The 14,439-nt window shown below is 36.4% G+C and overlaps 1 protein-coding gene across 2 annotated transcripts in view; it reads right to left on the minus strand.

Annotated features, from left to right (window-relative positions):
* Positions 1–1,176: 1,176 nt before the first annotated feature.
* The window catches only part of side-II (sidestep II transmembrane protein), a 339,951-nt gene continuing 326,688 nt past the window's right edge, over positions 1,177–14,439 (minus strand). For both annotated transcript variants that reach the window (XM_085195977.1, XM_085195968.1), the window contains exons 16-17: positions 11,734–11,807; positions 1,177–4,993 (exon numbers count right to left, since the gene is read on the minus strand). In XM_085195977.1, the coding sequence (XP_085052103.1) occupies positions 4,823–4,993; positions 11,734–11,807 (245 nt within the window). In that variant the 3' untranslated portion in view covers positions 1,177–4,822. The remainder of the gene's footprint in view (positions 4,994–11,733; positions 11,808–14,439) is intronic.

Raw genomic sequence — 14,439 nt, forward strand, 5'->3', positions numbered from 1 at the left:
TACCTACCCTGCTGTGTGCAGGATAGAGCGTGTTATGTTTTTTATGTATCATACACTTTACGATGTCTAATAATAGTAAATCTATACCAATATCATCTTTCCTTTGTAGAGTTTTGCCGACTTTATTACTTATATAAATATATTAAAAGCGGGATCCTTACTGCGACTGCGCCGGTACGACACTATGCAAATGAGTAGTGAGGCTAAAGGGTAAGGCTTAAAGTTTCTCCGGCGCACATATATCACCTCATAATATTAAGGAAGTTTGTATTGTTTTTGGCCAGCTATTGTACGTGTGATTACCATAGCACGCCCGCCCAGGCCCGCGCCCCCTGGCCCGCGCCCGCCCTGGTCCACCGCCCGCCCTACCCTGGATCCGGTGCATGAGTTACGATCGCGACACAATGCGGCGGAACCGGCGCGGCGCTGCACGCCTCCGCAATCACTTGCTTTATTTTATTGCAACTAATAAAATATATTTTTTTGACAAATAAATAATATATGGCTATATGAGTACATTTTTTTTTTGTTTTTTTATAGGGTTTAATTTTTAAGGCCTGATAGTTAGGCAATACTTGGGCAATATATATTTATAACTTATTTATACCTTTCAAGGGCACAAGCTGACTGTAAGCACGACAGTTCGTGGGTTCAATTCCCACTCAATAAAATATTTAATATATTAATTGCTTTGCTCCCGTGTCGAGGCCGAGTTCAGTCTACACGCAATGCCTCCAGAATTCGGCGGAAAGTGAACTCCCTCCCTCTACTCATATTTCTATATGCGGAGTATAAAATGAAGCTGAACAAAACAATAAGAGAAGTTATAGTAACATTATAAAAGATTATTTTACATTTGCTCAGCATCGGTTATATTTTGCTTACCATAGTTAAGTAGCTTTTTATATTCAATATAATAATAGACTATTTTCTCTATTTTAAATTTAAAATTATGTACATATATTAACGTCCACTTTGGATATAGAATAACTCTACTCATAACCCTATAAATACAAGTCAGTAATATTTTCATATAAACAATTATTTCTAGGAAGAAGCTTAAAAACAGCAACGTGAGTGCTTCATCCTTAATCTCTATACATTTTCATCGTCTTGACACGAATTTGCTCTCAGGTTAAGCACAGAAGCTTCGGGGTAGAAATAAAACACATAAAATACTTCCAAGACAACCTTTAATCTCGTCCAAAATAAATAAGTCAACAGTAGGGCAAACTCTTTGAGTCGTTTTAAACTTTATATTAACAAATCACTTACGAAGTAAACACCTATCAATAGTTCCTACGATGTCCATGAAGATCAGTCGGTCGATGATAAAATAAACGACAGTGACGGTGACGGTGATATGTGGTAATGATATGACGTCACGCCGTCACGGCCCGCGACGTGACGTGACGTGATACGCACTTGTCACGTCATGACATATGACACCTATCAAGTGACACGTCACACTAAGAACGAGTGCTTTGCGCAATCCCTAGCATCTTATACGTTACAAAAAATAACAGAATCCACATACATATGTACACATACAAATAAAAGTACTATTAATATTTATTAGAATTTCATACTGATTTAAATTAAATACATTATTCTAAACCTTTTTATTGAAGTGATTGAATATAAAATAACTGTTAAAACTGAAATCTATACAAATACAACTATAGTATAATTATATACCATTCAAGATATTTAACAATTTTTATTATAGCCAGCAATAGTATAGAGATCTTACAGGCTGCTGACGTCATGAGAGCCCCATGAGACCAATACTAAACTATCAGTTAAAATGAAAAAAATAAAGTTTACGAATAATCAGATTGCGCATGGTGTTGCAACAATACACGAACGACCACGCGCCGGCGGACGGAAGCTTTTTCACAGCGAATATTGCGAAATATCGCAAAATACTGCAAAAATGTCCAGATACGGCCGCGCGAGCAATACAACTGCCTCAAACATATTCCATACACGAACAAAATCAACCGTTCTATTAAATATGTGTATGTAGAAACTTACATAGTTTTTTATATGATACACAGTTTAATTAAAAATCCGAAGCTAAAATAAATATTAATTCATTTCTTCAAATGAGAATCGAATTTGCAACCGTCGCGCTTACAGTCACACGCTTATGCCACTGCGCCACTGTGCCCTCATTTATTATTAGTAATTCGAGCAAAATTAAATTACTTTATTTAAAATTTTATGTTGCCAATTTTTAACCCAACAGCATACGTATCAAAATCAATATAAAAAAAACCGTTTAAAAAACAGAAGAAAATATGCGTATTAACATCGATACAATTATGCCTTAATGCCAATTAAACACTAATTACCGTCTCTGAGTATGAAAAATAAACGTTCAAATATAAAAAATAGAATATACTACAAATTAAAATTGTATTGATATGTTTGAAATTGATGATATAATGTGAGATATGTGACAAGTGAAAGTTAGGTCAATCTTAGTATTAGTTTACATGAAACTTATGTACCCCTAAATGACCATATATGGTATGATTATTTTAACTCTTTTATAAGTAGGGGATCATTTTGTTGTCACGAACTCTACGAGATTATAAAATATTTTTTTCTGTTCCTGTCACGCGGAGTGAGTCAAGAGTCTGGTTTGTAAAGGAAATTATTTACAGCAACCCGATCGATGATTTAAAATTATTGTTAAAAAGACTTAAAAGATCTAGTGTTAAAACATTCCGTTTTCTTGATTGCTTTTTTTCAGGATACATAGGGAACCTAGTATTAAAACACTCCAAAGTTTCCAAATTATTGGGGCATTGATTGTTGAGTAGCAGAACTCACCGCCACGTTTTGCCTTAGTACCAGAGTATAGAAATGAAAATATTAATAAATTATAATCCATTCCCCCGACTGGAAATCGAATCCACAACCGCCGCGTAGACAGTCACCATCACAACCTTGTGCTACCGGACCACGACGGTTTATAAAGTAACTAGCGGACGCGCGCAGCTTCGCTCGCTCTTTTGCACACTCTTAGGGGTGAATTAAAATAAACCACGAAACATGTGTTCAATGAAATATTTTTAAGAGTCTAAATTTCAAATTTTATAAAAATCGGTGGCGATTTAAAGAATTTTCCATACAAACTTTCACCCCTTATTGGTACCCTTAGGGGGTAAATTCTAAAAAACCGTGAAACACGTGTTCAATTAAATACTTTTAAAAATCTAAATTTCAAATTTTATAAAAATCGAGGCCGATTTAATTTTTTTTCCATACAAACTTTCAACCCCTATTTTACCCCTTTAGGGTTAAAATTTTTCAAAATCCCTTCTTAGTGGAAGTCCAGATTACGAAAGTAAACATCTGTCCAAATTTCACGTTTCTCCCACCAGCGGTTACGTCTGTGCGTGCGTCTTACCTCAGTCAGTGAGGACAAGTCCTTTTATATATATAGATTATTTAATGGTATTCTACCAGAGCAGAAGTGTGAACGCGGCTTGTGTTGCAACGCGGCACGATGTGGCCAACGCGTGTCGTTCGAGCTGTAATCAAGTGGATACTGCGAACATTTTAATATTTGGAAATATTTTTATTTTGCTATGTATACAAATACATACCATGTTTTTATAGTATATAGAAACGTAAATATAAAAAAGAAAAACTATTTTACAATTCAAATAGGTACATAAATTATTAACGTATCATATGTAGTTATTGAAGAAAAAAATAAATTAAAAGTAATTTATTTTTAAATAAACATTTTGGACAACTCACTCCACTTCGCGGGACGTTCTGCGTGAACTAAGCCGACTTGGAAACCTTAACACCGAGAAGTTACAAACTTATTTACAGGGAGACACTCCGACACTCGGACACTCCGACACTCGGACACTACGACACGTCATCGCAGACGACAGTCGACAGCAGCTAGATTCGTAGACATATAAAAAAGTGGCAAAAACTCAGTCACTTACAACCTACTATTTACATCACAGGATATATCTAAACGAAATAACAGAATTATAGTCTCAGAATTATTCATAATCATAATAAACGAGTAGTCGATTTCAATAACGCATGATTCCATACAATGAATTTTCCTATAAAATGTAACGATCGTTAAAATTCCACTTAAATTATTTATTTATTAATTTAATGAAATGCTCATTATCAAAACCGACTCTTATTATTAGATGTAGGCTTCGGCTACTCTTTACAGGACAAAGTAGACGACGAGAGGAGAGTCACGGTACGGTGCAGTACTCGCTACTCGCTTACAAAGTAAATCTACTAAGTAACCAAAAATTATTTTATAGTGTTCGTGGAATATTTACAATTATTACTAGCTAAGGACAGTTTAGTCAACCGCAGTCTGCACGCTGCGTACTCACAAGTACCAACTCAATATAATATGTGAAAACAGAAATATGTATAATATTATTTAATATTAAAAATAATACAGTTATAAATATTTCACCATAATTATTCTAATTCTAACGATATTTTCCAAATGTATGCGCACTGAGAAGATGACGAGCTTATGTATGTATATAAGTATGAGATAGCTGATGCAAGCGACGATGGAAATTAATCAAAAGCCATTTTTTTTATTAATACCACATAAAATTCACATAGTGGCAAAATCTGTTTTAGGACAATCAAATCTTTGATATTGTGAATCATAACTCAAAAATTAAATATGATTTCTTTCATCCATTTTTACAAAATAAAATACACAATTATTGCCAAAATTTCAAACTAAATATAACACAATAACTATCCATTTACTATCGAAGGCTGACTGTAGAGTGTATATAGACTAGACACAGGACTCCGGGATCCGGTTATCGAGCAGCTTCTCCTTGATGGCGTCGACGTTGAGGTCGGCGGCGGCGGGCCGCAGCGAGGCGGACGCGCTGCGGCCGATGCCTGCTGGTGGGGCAGCACCGCGCGCGCTCCACGTCCACGACGCGCCAGGGCCGTTGCAAGCCTGGGGGAAAGGTTATTTTAATAACTAAATTATTTCATATTTGTTAGAGCATCTGGCTAGGCTTTAAAATCTGTTAGACATTTGGGCTAAAAATACGCATATAGCAGAGTAAGCTCAGGGAACCTAGACCACAGACACTCTGTCTCTGTTAATAGTAGAGAGCAGTAACTTTAGTGGACTGATGGTTAATTATTTGAAGTTCAAAAAATGAATGCTTCATCTGTACCTGCCTCACAAACTTTGGTACATACATCATAATAAATATATGTATATTGCCTACTTTTACTACATTTCATCAAATGATTAATTATTATCATCAGGATTCCAAAAGAAAATAATATCGACAGCCGCAATAATTGATAAGCGTAAAATACTTTATATTTCCGTTAAATCAATACAATATATTATTAAATGCATTAAATTGTTTAATTACAAGCAATTAACACCATATAAATAGGAACGTGTTTCATTTAAATGAAATCGTCGAATTATAGTGACCATTTAGTGTGTATTAATTTTATTAGTGTTTAAAATGTATAATGAAGTAGCGTCAGTACATGTAAATGCAAATATTTAATTTACCAAAGCTCTAAAAAAATGTATAATTAAAAACTTCCATACCGAATACTGTAAAAGAATACAAACGACTAGAATAGACTCATTATCTTCAAACGATAAATATTTTCTTGGGACATATGGCTAAGTAACATTCTTAATTAAGTCGCCTTACAAACAAAAAAAGCTAAATCAAAATCGGTTCATCCATTTGTAAGCTACGTTGCCACAGATAGATATACAGATAAAACCAAACACACACGCACTCTAACGTCTAACTTAACCCCTATATTTTCGTTGGGGGTTAAAAAGATCTTATCAAAAACGCTATCCTAAGTAGATTCTTCAGTTACTTCAGTTATTATTATGATGATGATGTTGACAAATGAAAGACTTGAGTATGAACAAAAGAATCGTCAGTATATTTCGTTGGGCTACCCTCGCAATATGACTATCTCATTACGTTGGAAAGTTATTATGTTATTTTATAAAGTAGATTTACATCAGTGCGAGTCTACTTGGCAATTGTTTGTAACAAAGTGTGAAAATTTAAAAAAAAATCATACCGTGTAAATACAGTGGTACAAAGGTGTGACAGTAACGACGGCTGTGGGTTCAATTCCCACTCGAGAAAATGAGATATTTATTTTAATTTATATTTTTATTTATTATATCTGCGCTTTGAGCCTCCAGAATTCAGTGGGAAATGAGGAACAGTCTTTTAGCACTAGGTTCCCTCTGCCTACACTGCTGTGTGCGGGATACACCGTGAAGCTGATTAGCATGAGAGTAGCAACACTATGTTATAGGTACACAAAATAGCGATTGATCATCTCGTTCATCAATTTCCATCTAATTTAAAGACAGAAATATAACTTTTCGTACATCCCCTTGAATGGAACCGAATCCACAACCCACGTATGGAATATATTATATTGTCCTAGCCTGCTACGAAATGCAACAAAATTTAAAACATTACGAATAAATAAACACACTAGAGCTAAAATTTAGTTAATAATATAGCCCTAACTTCTATAGTGGTACACTCAAATGCGACTAACTCGTCTGTTTCCTGGCGGGCGGAACTTATTAAATATTGCGAAGTTTCCAACACATTAGGGGGGTGGTCAGATCTACCCACTAACTGTGCAACTCGAAACTTAAGTACCTTATTCATATAATATGAAATGTTATTTGTGTTATATTATATTTTGAGGCCAGCGATTGGTTGTGGTTTCGAATCCCGCTTTAGGAAATGAAATATTATATATTTTTGTTTTTTCGCTCTGGAGTCGAGGCAAAGTGCGGCGTTAACTTCCGCCATTCAACACACAATGCCTCCAGAACTCAGAGGAAATTAGAGACCGGAATGTGTTAATACGGATGGAGTGCCTTTACACTAGGTTCCCAGATTTTCTATTCTTACCCTGCCATGTACGGCATGCAGCATGAACTTGAAAAAATATATTTACATACACAAACAAAAACATATGTATAAAAGTGGTAAGTATTTTAAAATTTAATTTGGATATTTAATCGAATCAACAAGACAAGTCATACATTTTCTTAGTATACTATATCCTACGCCTGCATCGCGTTTAAAATTAAATATTACAGTGTAAAACAATATTAATTAAGAATAGAGTAAAATTTTAACTATATTTTATTTTAGCTCTAACTCACATTCGACAACTGCACGCGCGAGTCCGCACTATCATATAATAAATGTAGAGTCGACTGCAACATTAAGTGGAAGACTTATTTGGAAGCCAGCAGATGCATTTTAGTGGATCGGCGCGTGATCCGCGAAATATGAGCCCAAGCCGTTAACTTGGATATTGAAAGCACAAATCAATTCGACCTCTTATTTTCAATGTTAGCGATGTCTGTAAATCGCAGGAATAGTGTTATTTACGAGCGCAGGATAGTTGCAAGGCTTACACTTGTAGGGATTGAAATATATTGGGCTGCACTCGAGACTTGAGTCGAGTGGTTCTGGAGTGTGCTGAACTGGGTCCGACTGGGTTTACAGATCCTTTGTCAAAGTTATTAGAATACGATCGATACAGTGAGGTGAATTATAATAGCAGCGGAACGAGGCGCCCGGAGCGACGCGATGGACTGTCAGAAGCCGATTAACGTTAGCAGACGAAGCTTTTGCTGAGGAGTTGATATTAAAATTCAACTCGTTTTGCGCTTTATCGGTCCTAAACTTAGTTAGCTGAAGTTCGATGTTTCTGTTTGATGAGGACTCGGTACAGTAAATTTCCGAAGTAACTAACTCTCGTACAAACGCGATAAAGTTTAATGTGGAGACGATGTCGAAATATTTAATTTGGCAGCGAATCAGTTCGGTGCGGTTTGGTGCCGGCAAATATTATAATTCGGGACGGCCGCAAGCGAACTTCCTGCGCTGCGAGCGGTTGCGCCCCAGCCCGCCTCACGCCTCGCGGATTTAGATTTATTCTATGTATTACCGCATCAAATTTGCAAAGCCGCTTAAGAAATCAGAAAATAATCTGTGCTACAACGTGCTAAGCTTTATCGCCTGGTATTAAACAAGGAATTTTCGACAAAAACGTATAATGAGATCGTGGGTGGTGCTCAATAAAACGGGGCGGTATAATAAAATTATTTTACTTTAGGAACAACGAGTCAGTCAATTTTGTCCATCGGCATTATGTGGGGCGTTAAAATAAAAGACGTTTCGGATTCCCGTGGGGTCGCGAGGGTATGATCTGCGAACGGCAGCCCGAGGCAGTGGTCTCCAGGGACACTTAGCAAATATTATCGGCTATCGGTGACGACGCATAAAGGCAAGTTATTGACTGACCGCAATAAAGATACCGCGACTGCTCCATCGCAAACATAAAACGACTGACTCCGAGATAAAATCTCCCCGAGACACAATTCACGGGCTCATAGGTTTATACGACATCGGGACGCTTTTATGATCCACTTGTCACTTTAAGTTTTACTGTTCAAATGAAACGTTCCATAGATAAGTTTTATGCAGTCTTATTGACTTAGCGAACCGTCTAAACGTACTTGAAATTTTTCATACATTGTCATATTTTTAACGATTCTTTTACGATTTTTAGCTATATGTGTCATGTTAGGAGTTTGTGGATGATTGAAAATTATAGATATATTTATTATGTAAGACCATAGAGACGACGTAAACACGACGAGGCCACGAGGTCGTGGGTTGGATTCCCACTCGAGGAAATGAAATATTTTCATTCTTTCACTCTTGTATCGAGCAATGTGTGGCGTTAAGTTCCTCAACTTAATACGCATTGCCTCCAGAATTCGGCGGAAAAGAGGAACTGAAGTGTTAAGATAAGTTCCTACTTTGATAGCGTGAAGCTAAAAAAACCTATAACTGCCCCCCAGTTGCAAATTCACGTCGCTTACATCAGCTATTTTCATTATATTTTCAGGAAGGTCTACATTCACATTATTAAACTAACAATTTATCAAACGGATGTTAGAACGGTACACAAAACATTCAGCTTAGTAGAATTAATAATATAAGGGAACAAATCGCGCGGCCGGAGTGAAAGAATTTAATTAACATCAGAGGAGGCCGGGACTTCCATTGGAGGATGCCTCGCTGTTGATTTCGCGGCAGTAATGGTACTATTTAGAACAAAAAATACGGATGATACAAAATTGATTCTGGTAGTACGGTAGTACCATTCCAGTCAGTTCTAGTAACTTTATCTACATGTAATAGTGGGGGCATTACTTTCTTTTTATTATATTTTGTATCACAAATATAATAGTGTGTAGGCAGTGGTAGGCAAGAATAACCTTTTCCTTTTTAGAATTTTTGAGACATTTTAATATTAAGTAGGGAACTCAACGCATCACTTTTTCTTGTTACAAGAGCGAAGAAATGAAAATACCCCCAAGCAGGAATTGAATCTGCAAGGATTTAGCTGCAGGATGCAGACGTGTCTATTTGAAAATTGTATTTGACATTGCAGTGACCCTCACGCATCTCCCACACACAGAATTATATATGTCATAGACTATAATATCTCTAGAGTATTACGTCATCATAGCAAAATAAGTGAATCATTTTATTACGTTTGGGAGTAAACATCGTGACGTCATTTGTTATTGTAATGGACAGAGTCGTGATGCTCTTCATCACCAGGGATTGTAGATCCGGCAGTCTTGTTTCAGACGAATGATAATTTTGTTATAAAAATTATTATTATAATTAAAATAACAAATGGTAAGCAGTACACTAGTAGTAACTACAATGGATCTATCACCCATAGGGTACATGAAGACAGTCCTACCCAGCCATCAATGACGGCGTTTATAATATTCTATATAGTTATATAATTATAAATATACATGTCACGTCATATATATCACGTATATTATAAATATATATCTCCCTTTCACATTACATAATCATTATAATGACAACACTAAAATTAGATCCAAGAGAACCTTTCTAAAAACAACACTGTAATGAAGCCCTAACAAAACAACAACCCTATTCAGGGAAAAATAAATATAATTATAGCGATATTCCTAAAGATATTCTGTCCCACTATTCCCTTTTATATTCTCACATGTTTATCTTCTTATACGAGAGTGTCTATTTTCACAATATTACTCGTATAATATAATATGAAAGTTATATAATTTCAAGTGGGGACCTTGGAGCCGCGGCATTATTAACATTTTGTTAACATATTTTCTTTTTTAATTAGACTCTCTCTTGTTTACATTCATGTTTTTTGTTCATTGCCTCAAATATCTGCTGCTACTGCATATGAGGACAAAAGGCAATGAGTGTTGATATGAATGAATTTATATGATAAATAGGAATTAAATTAAAATTCATTTGCAATACGTACGTACAATACTATCTATACTATCTATAGCCCAGAATCTCGATTAAATTTAAGAAATGATTGTATATATAGGCCAGTCGTGGCGCAGGGGCACAAAGTGTGACTGTACAATCCACTGGTTGTGGGTTCGATCCCCACTCGAGGAGATAAAATATTGATTTAAATTTATGTTTCCATTTCTTTGCACTGGTGTCGAGCAAAAGTTAACACAAGGTTGCCTCTGCCTACCCTGCGGTGTGCGGTATACAGCGTGAAGCTGATTGATTGATTGAGGATTTCCACTCGGGTCAATTATTAATTTTTATTCATTCCACGAGTGGGAATCAAACCCAAAACCTGTCGCCTTTATAGTCGCAAGCTTGTCCCGCTGTGTCACCACTGAACCAATTTACTCGTACATACGAGTATTATAATATACATTCTACAAAAAAAAACCAACTTGTAAGTGTGCCTATATAGGTTTCAAAGTTGGTTTTTTTTTGTCCATAATATGGTTAAATCTAAACAAAAACTAAAAAGTAGAAAATATATTATATTAATTACTTCAAATTAAAAAGAGCAATTTTCAAAATTAGTGATAAATATCAATAATTTCGTGAATTGCTTGTACTTATTACTTATCGTTATTACTCATTTACTATTTAAATCAGTAGCAATTATGGGAATTCTTCTTAAAACATAAATTTTAGTATTTTTTGCTCGATATATTTTTTTAGATAATCTAAATTAACTGCGTTGTGGCGTAGCTGTAAGGCGTCTGGCTGTACACGTAACGATTAGAGGTTCAATTCTCATTACAAGAAATCAATTCGCTCCCTTAGCAAGACGGTACCGCCATTCAACACACCTTCCAAAAATTGGGCGGTGCGTGCGGAACAGAGTGTTTAAACACTTCCAGGCTTCCTGTGCCCGCTCTATGCCTCGTGCCTTCTCCTTTTTGAAGTTAATAAGGTATTTTGAGTAGTAAGGCGTTGTACCCACCCATACTCATGTACTCTACAAGCTTTTAGCAGATGAGGACGTAGATTGATGGGAGACGTCGCCGGTAACGGCCTTATGTATTGCTGCATGTTTATTGCAAGTCTCTTCTTATTGGGAGGTTACTGCTAGTTTACTTAATGGTTGTATTTAAGATATTTTCTTGATATAATTTAATGGTAACAATATTTTTAATATATAAAATTTAAATTTAAACCTATAAACCTTTATATAAAGATTTAAATCTTTTTAAAGTATAAATTTGCAAATTTAAAAAGACTTCTAGATTATACATTTAATTCAAAATAAAAGGCATTAACAGCTTACCGGCGTGGTGAGCGGCGCCGGCGCGGTCCTCCCCGGCGAGGAGACCGCTAAACACGGCGCACTCGATGTTTCACCTGCAACAAAAACAAGTATTTACACTTCTTTATTTATTTATATTATAATCGGCTCCTATCCAGTAACTTTCAAGAATTATTGGCGAAATTCATTAACACGTGGGCCGCGGTCGCCGGAGCGAAAGCGGCTGCATAAATCTTCAAACAGCTTACTCGCTGCACGCTGGATTTGCTCGCCCCGCCCGATGTCGGGACAGCGGGGAAAAAACATTGATTAATGAGCGGCCCGAACGAGAGCGACATAAGCTGGGACCGGACAAATAAGTAATTGGGCATCTACCACCCACCACTCCACCATAAATATCTTGAATTTTGAATTTAGGGTACGTTTGTAAGGTAGAGCCGTCCGTCATCCTGACTTCCGGGAAATTGGGTGCCGCCTAATTGCGGAAAAATTGTTTACTATATACGGACAGACATACACAATGTGCAAACAGTTCTAAAGTAACGAACCACTATTTGGACTTTCGTAAAATATAGTGGAAAGGAAACGTAGTGGACTGACGTGAGTAAACACGAAATATTTAAACACCGCGGGGCTCGAGGGTGATATTTTTCACGAGAAATTGCGATATGAAATCTCGCAAAAGCATCTCGAATCGAAAGTCCAGTTACATGAGCAGCGCCGACATGACAGCCTCGTGACAGCTGAGATAAAACTTTTGCAGCCCGCGGAGTGCTGCAGTAAATTTAGTATCGCTGACACGACACTTTATAGCGCTCCCCACTTGTTTGCATTACTTAATTTATTTCACAGGACGCTCTTAGTTGTCGTCCGTTGCTGGAATATTTTCGCAAACCTTTCAAGTTCCATGATCTATCGTTGTGTTAAATTTGTAAAGTTTAGTTACATAAAATCTATTTGTCCTTTTTTGGGAAATAAATATCTTTAAACTCGTATTAAATGTATTTCTATTAACGTTTAATAGAAGTGTACATTTTTTAGCAAGTAGATACCAACTAAAAAAATAACTGTCATGTCTAATGAAGAGCTACGCGTAATGAACAAGTAATTTCGAAGTCCGAAGTAATTTGCAATATCTGGAATAGAGTCCGTCGAATAATTACATCTCATAACTGTCTTTGTTAGTCGCGAGACGCTCGTTATTTTCCGCCGCGGCAGGTAGATCTCTCCGTCGACAAGCAATTAGCGTTTGAAAAGAAATAGTTTTTCGGAATTCTGAAGGAGGGTGATATAAGGACCGGCACGAGGGGGGTCCTTGATTGGTGCGGGGAGGGGGGGTAGGAGAGTCGAGGGAGGTGAGGGGAGCGGACGCGGGACAAATAATTAATTGCGAGATGGAGTGCAGCGTCACGCGCTCTCATTAGCCCGGCTTTCGGCTCGTCCTCGCTACGGATGTAAGTACTACATATAAAATATATTAATTATAGGTATCTTCTTAATATCTATATATATAAAATCGAAAGGTCACTCACTCATCACGAAATCTCAAATTGTGCATAGGAGTTATTTATAGGACGTAGGTGCTCGCTAAGACGGGAATTTACAATATTAGACTTCTAAGGGGTTTTTTTTGGGGTCGAAAGTTTGTATGAAACTTCGTTACTAAAAATGCTAGGAGTCTCTAATTTTGCATAGACGTCACTAGGACGTAGTCATGGAGACAGAAATTAATAACAACATAGTTCACGCGGGTGAAACCGCGAGCGGGCCGCTAGTATTATATATATTCAAATAAATCAAAACATAATATGAATGTAAACAAAAACATTTGGAAAAAAAATATTAGATATTTAATTTTAGACATTACAGATAGATATCAGACGGAAGAGGTTAGTTAATAGGAAGCTGAAGAAGGGCAGGATGTTAGTTAGCGAACAATTGGGGCGTGTGTTATTTGCGGGGCACGCGTTTAGCGTCGGTCGGCGGTCGGCGGCCGCGGCGAGTGTGCTCCGTTCATAAATAACCACTATCGAGGTATACTGGTAGTCGTAGTGTTCCTTCAATACCTTGGCCCTAACTGCTCTACATTTCGGAAGTCATTTCGGCTTTTGGTTACTTTTTTGGCGTATCTTTTAAATTGTGGTTTTCTATTGAGATGCTATATCTTGCTAAGTTAAGAAAACCAATATTTAACACTAAAATATTAACTTTTCAAAGATTAGTTCATATAGTTTATCATTTTGGAATTTCTATACCAATTATACTTTAACCATTTAGTTGATTAATCAAAATATACAGATAAAAACAAAAAAAGCAACTATATTGCAAATTTCATAATCCTAAAAGCTATTAATTTCTAAAAAGACATAAAAATGTAGAAGCGACAGTTGAAAAGGATTTTATTGAAAAATATTTAGATAGCAGTGCGGTGCGCCGTCATGAATATAGATGGGTTTAAATATTCAGAGCACTAGCAATCGAAACGCTAACTTTGTCGTATCCGCACCCGCTCCTCGCCCGCAATTGCTGCACTACCGCTACGCGTGACATTAGAAAAATTACAAATATATACTTAATTTATTTAAAATATGCAATGGGATAGCATTTGAATGTAATTACGATGGTTATGGGTTCGATTGATATAAACATATGCTTTGCACAATGTCATCGTCATACAAAATTAAATATTATATTGTTAGAAATAATGACCATAGAGGTTATATAAGA

This window comes from Heliconius melpomene, chromosome 1 (genome assembly GCF_056956725.1).
Source record: "Heliconius melpomene rosina isolate 202511_hmr_F chromosome 1, ASM5695672v1, whole genome shotgun sequence".
Taxonomy (NCBI): Eukaryota; Metazoa; Arthropoda; class Insecta; order Lepidoptera; family Nymphalidae; genus Heliconius; species Heliconius melpomene.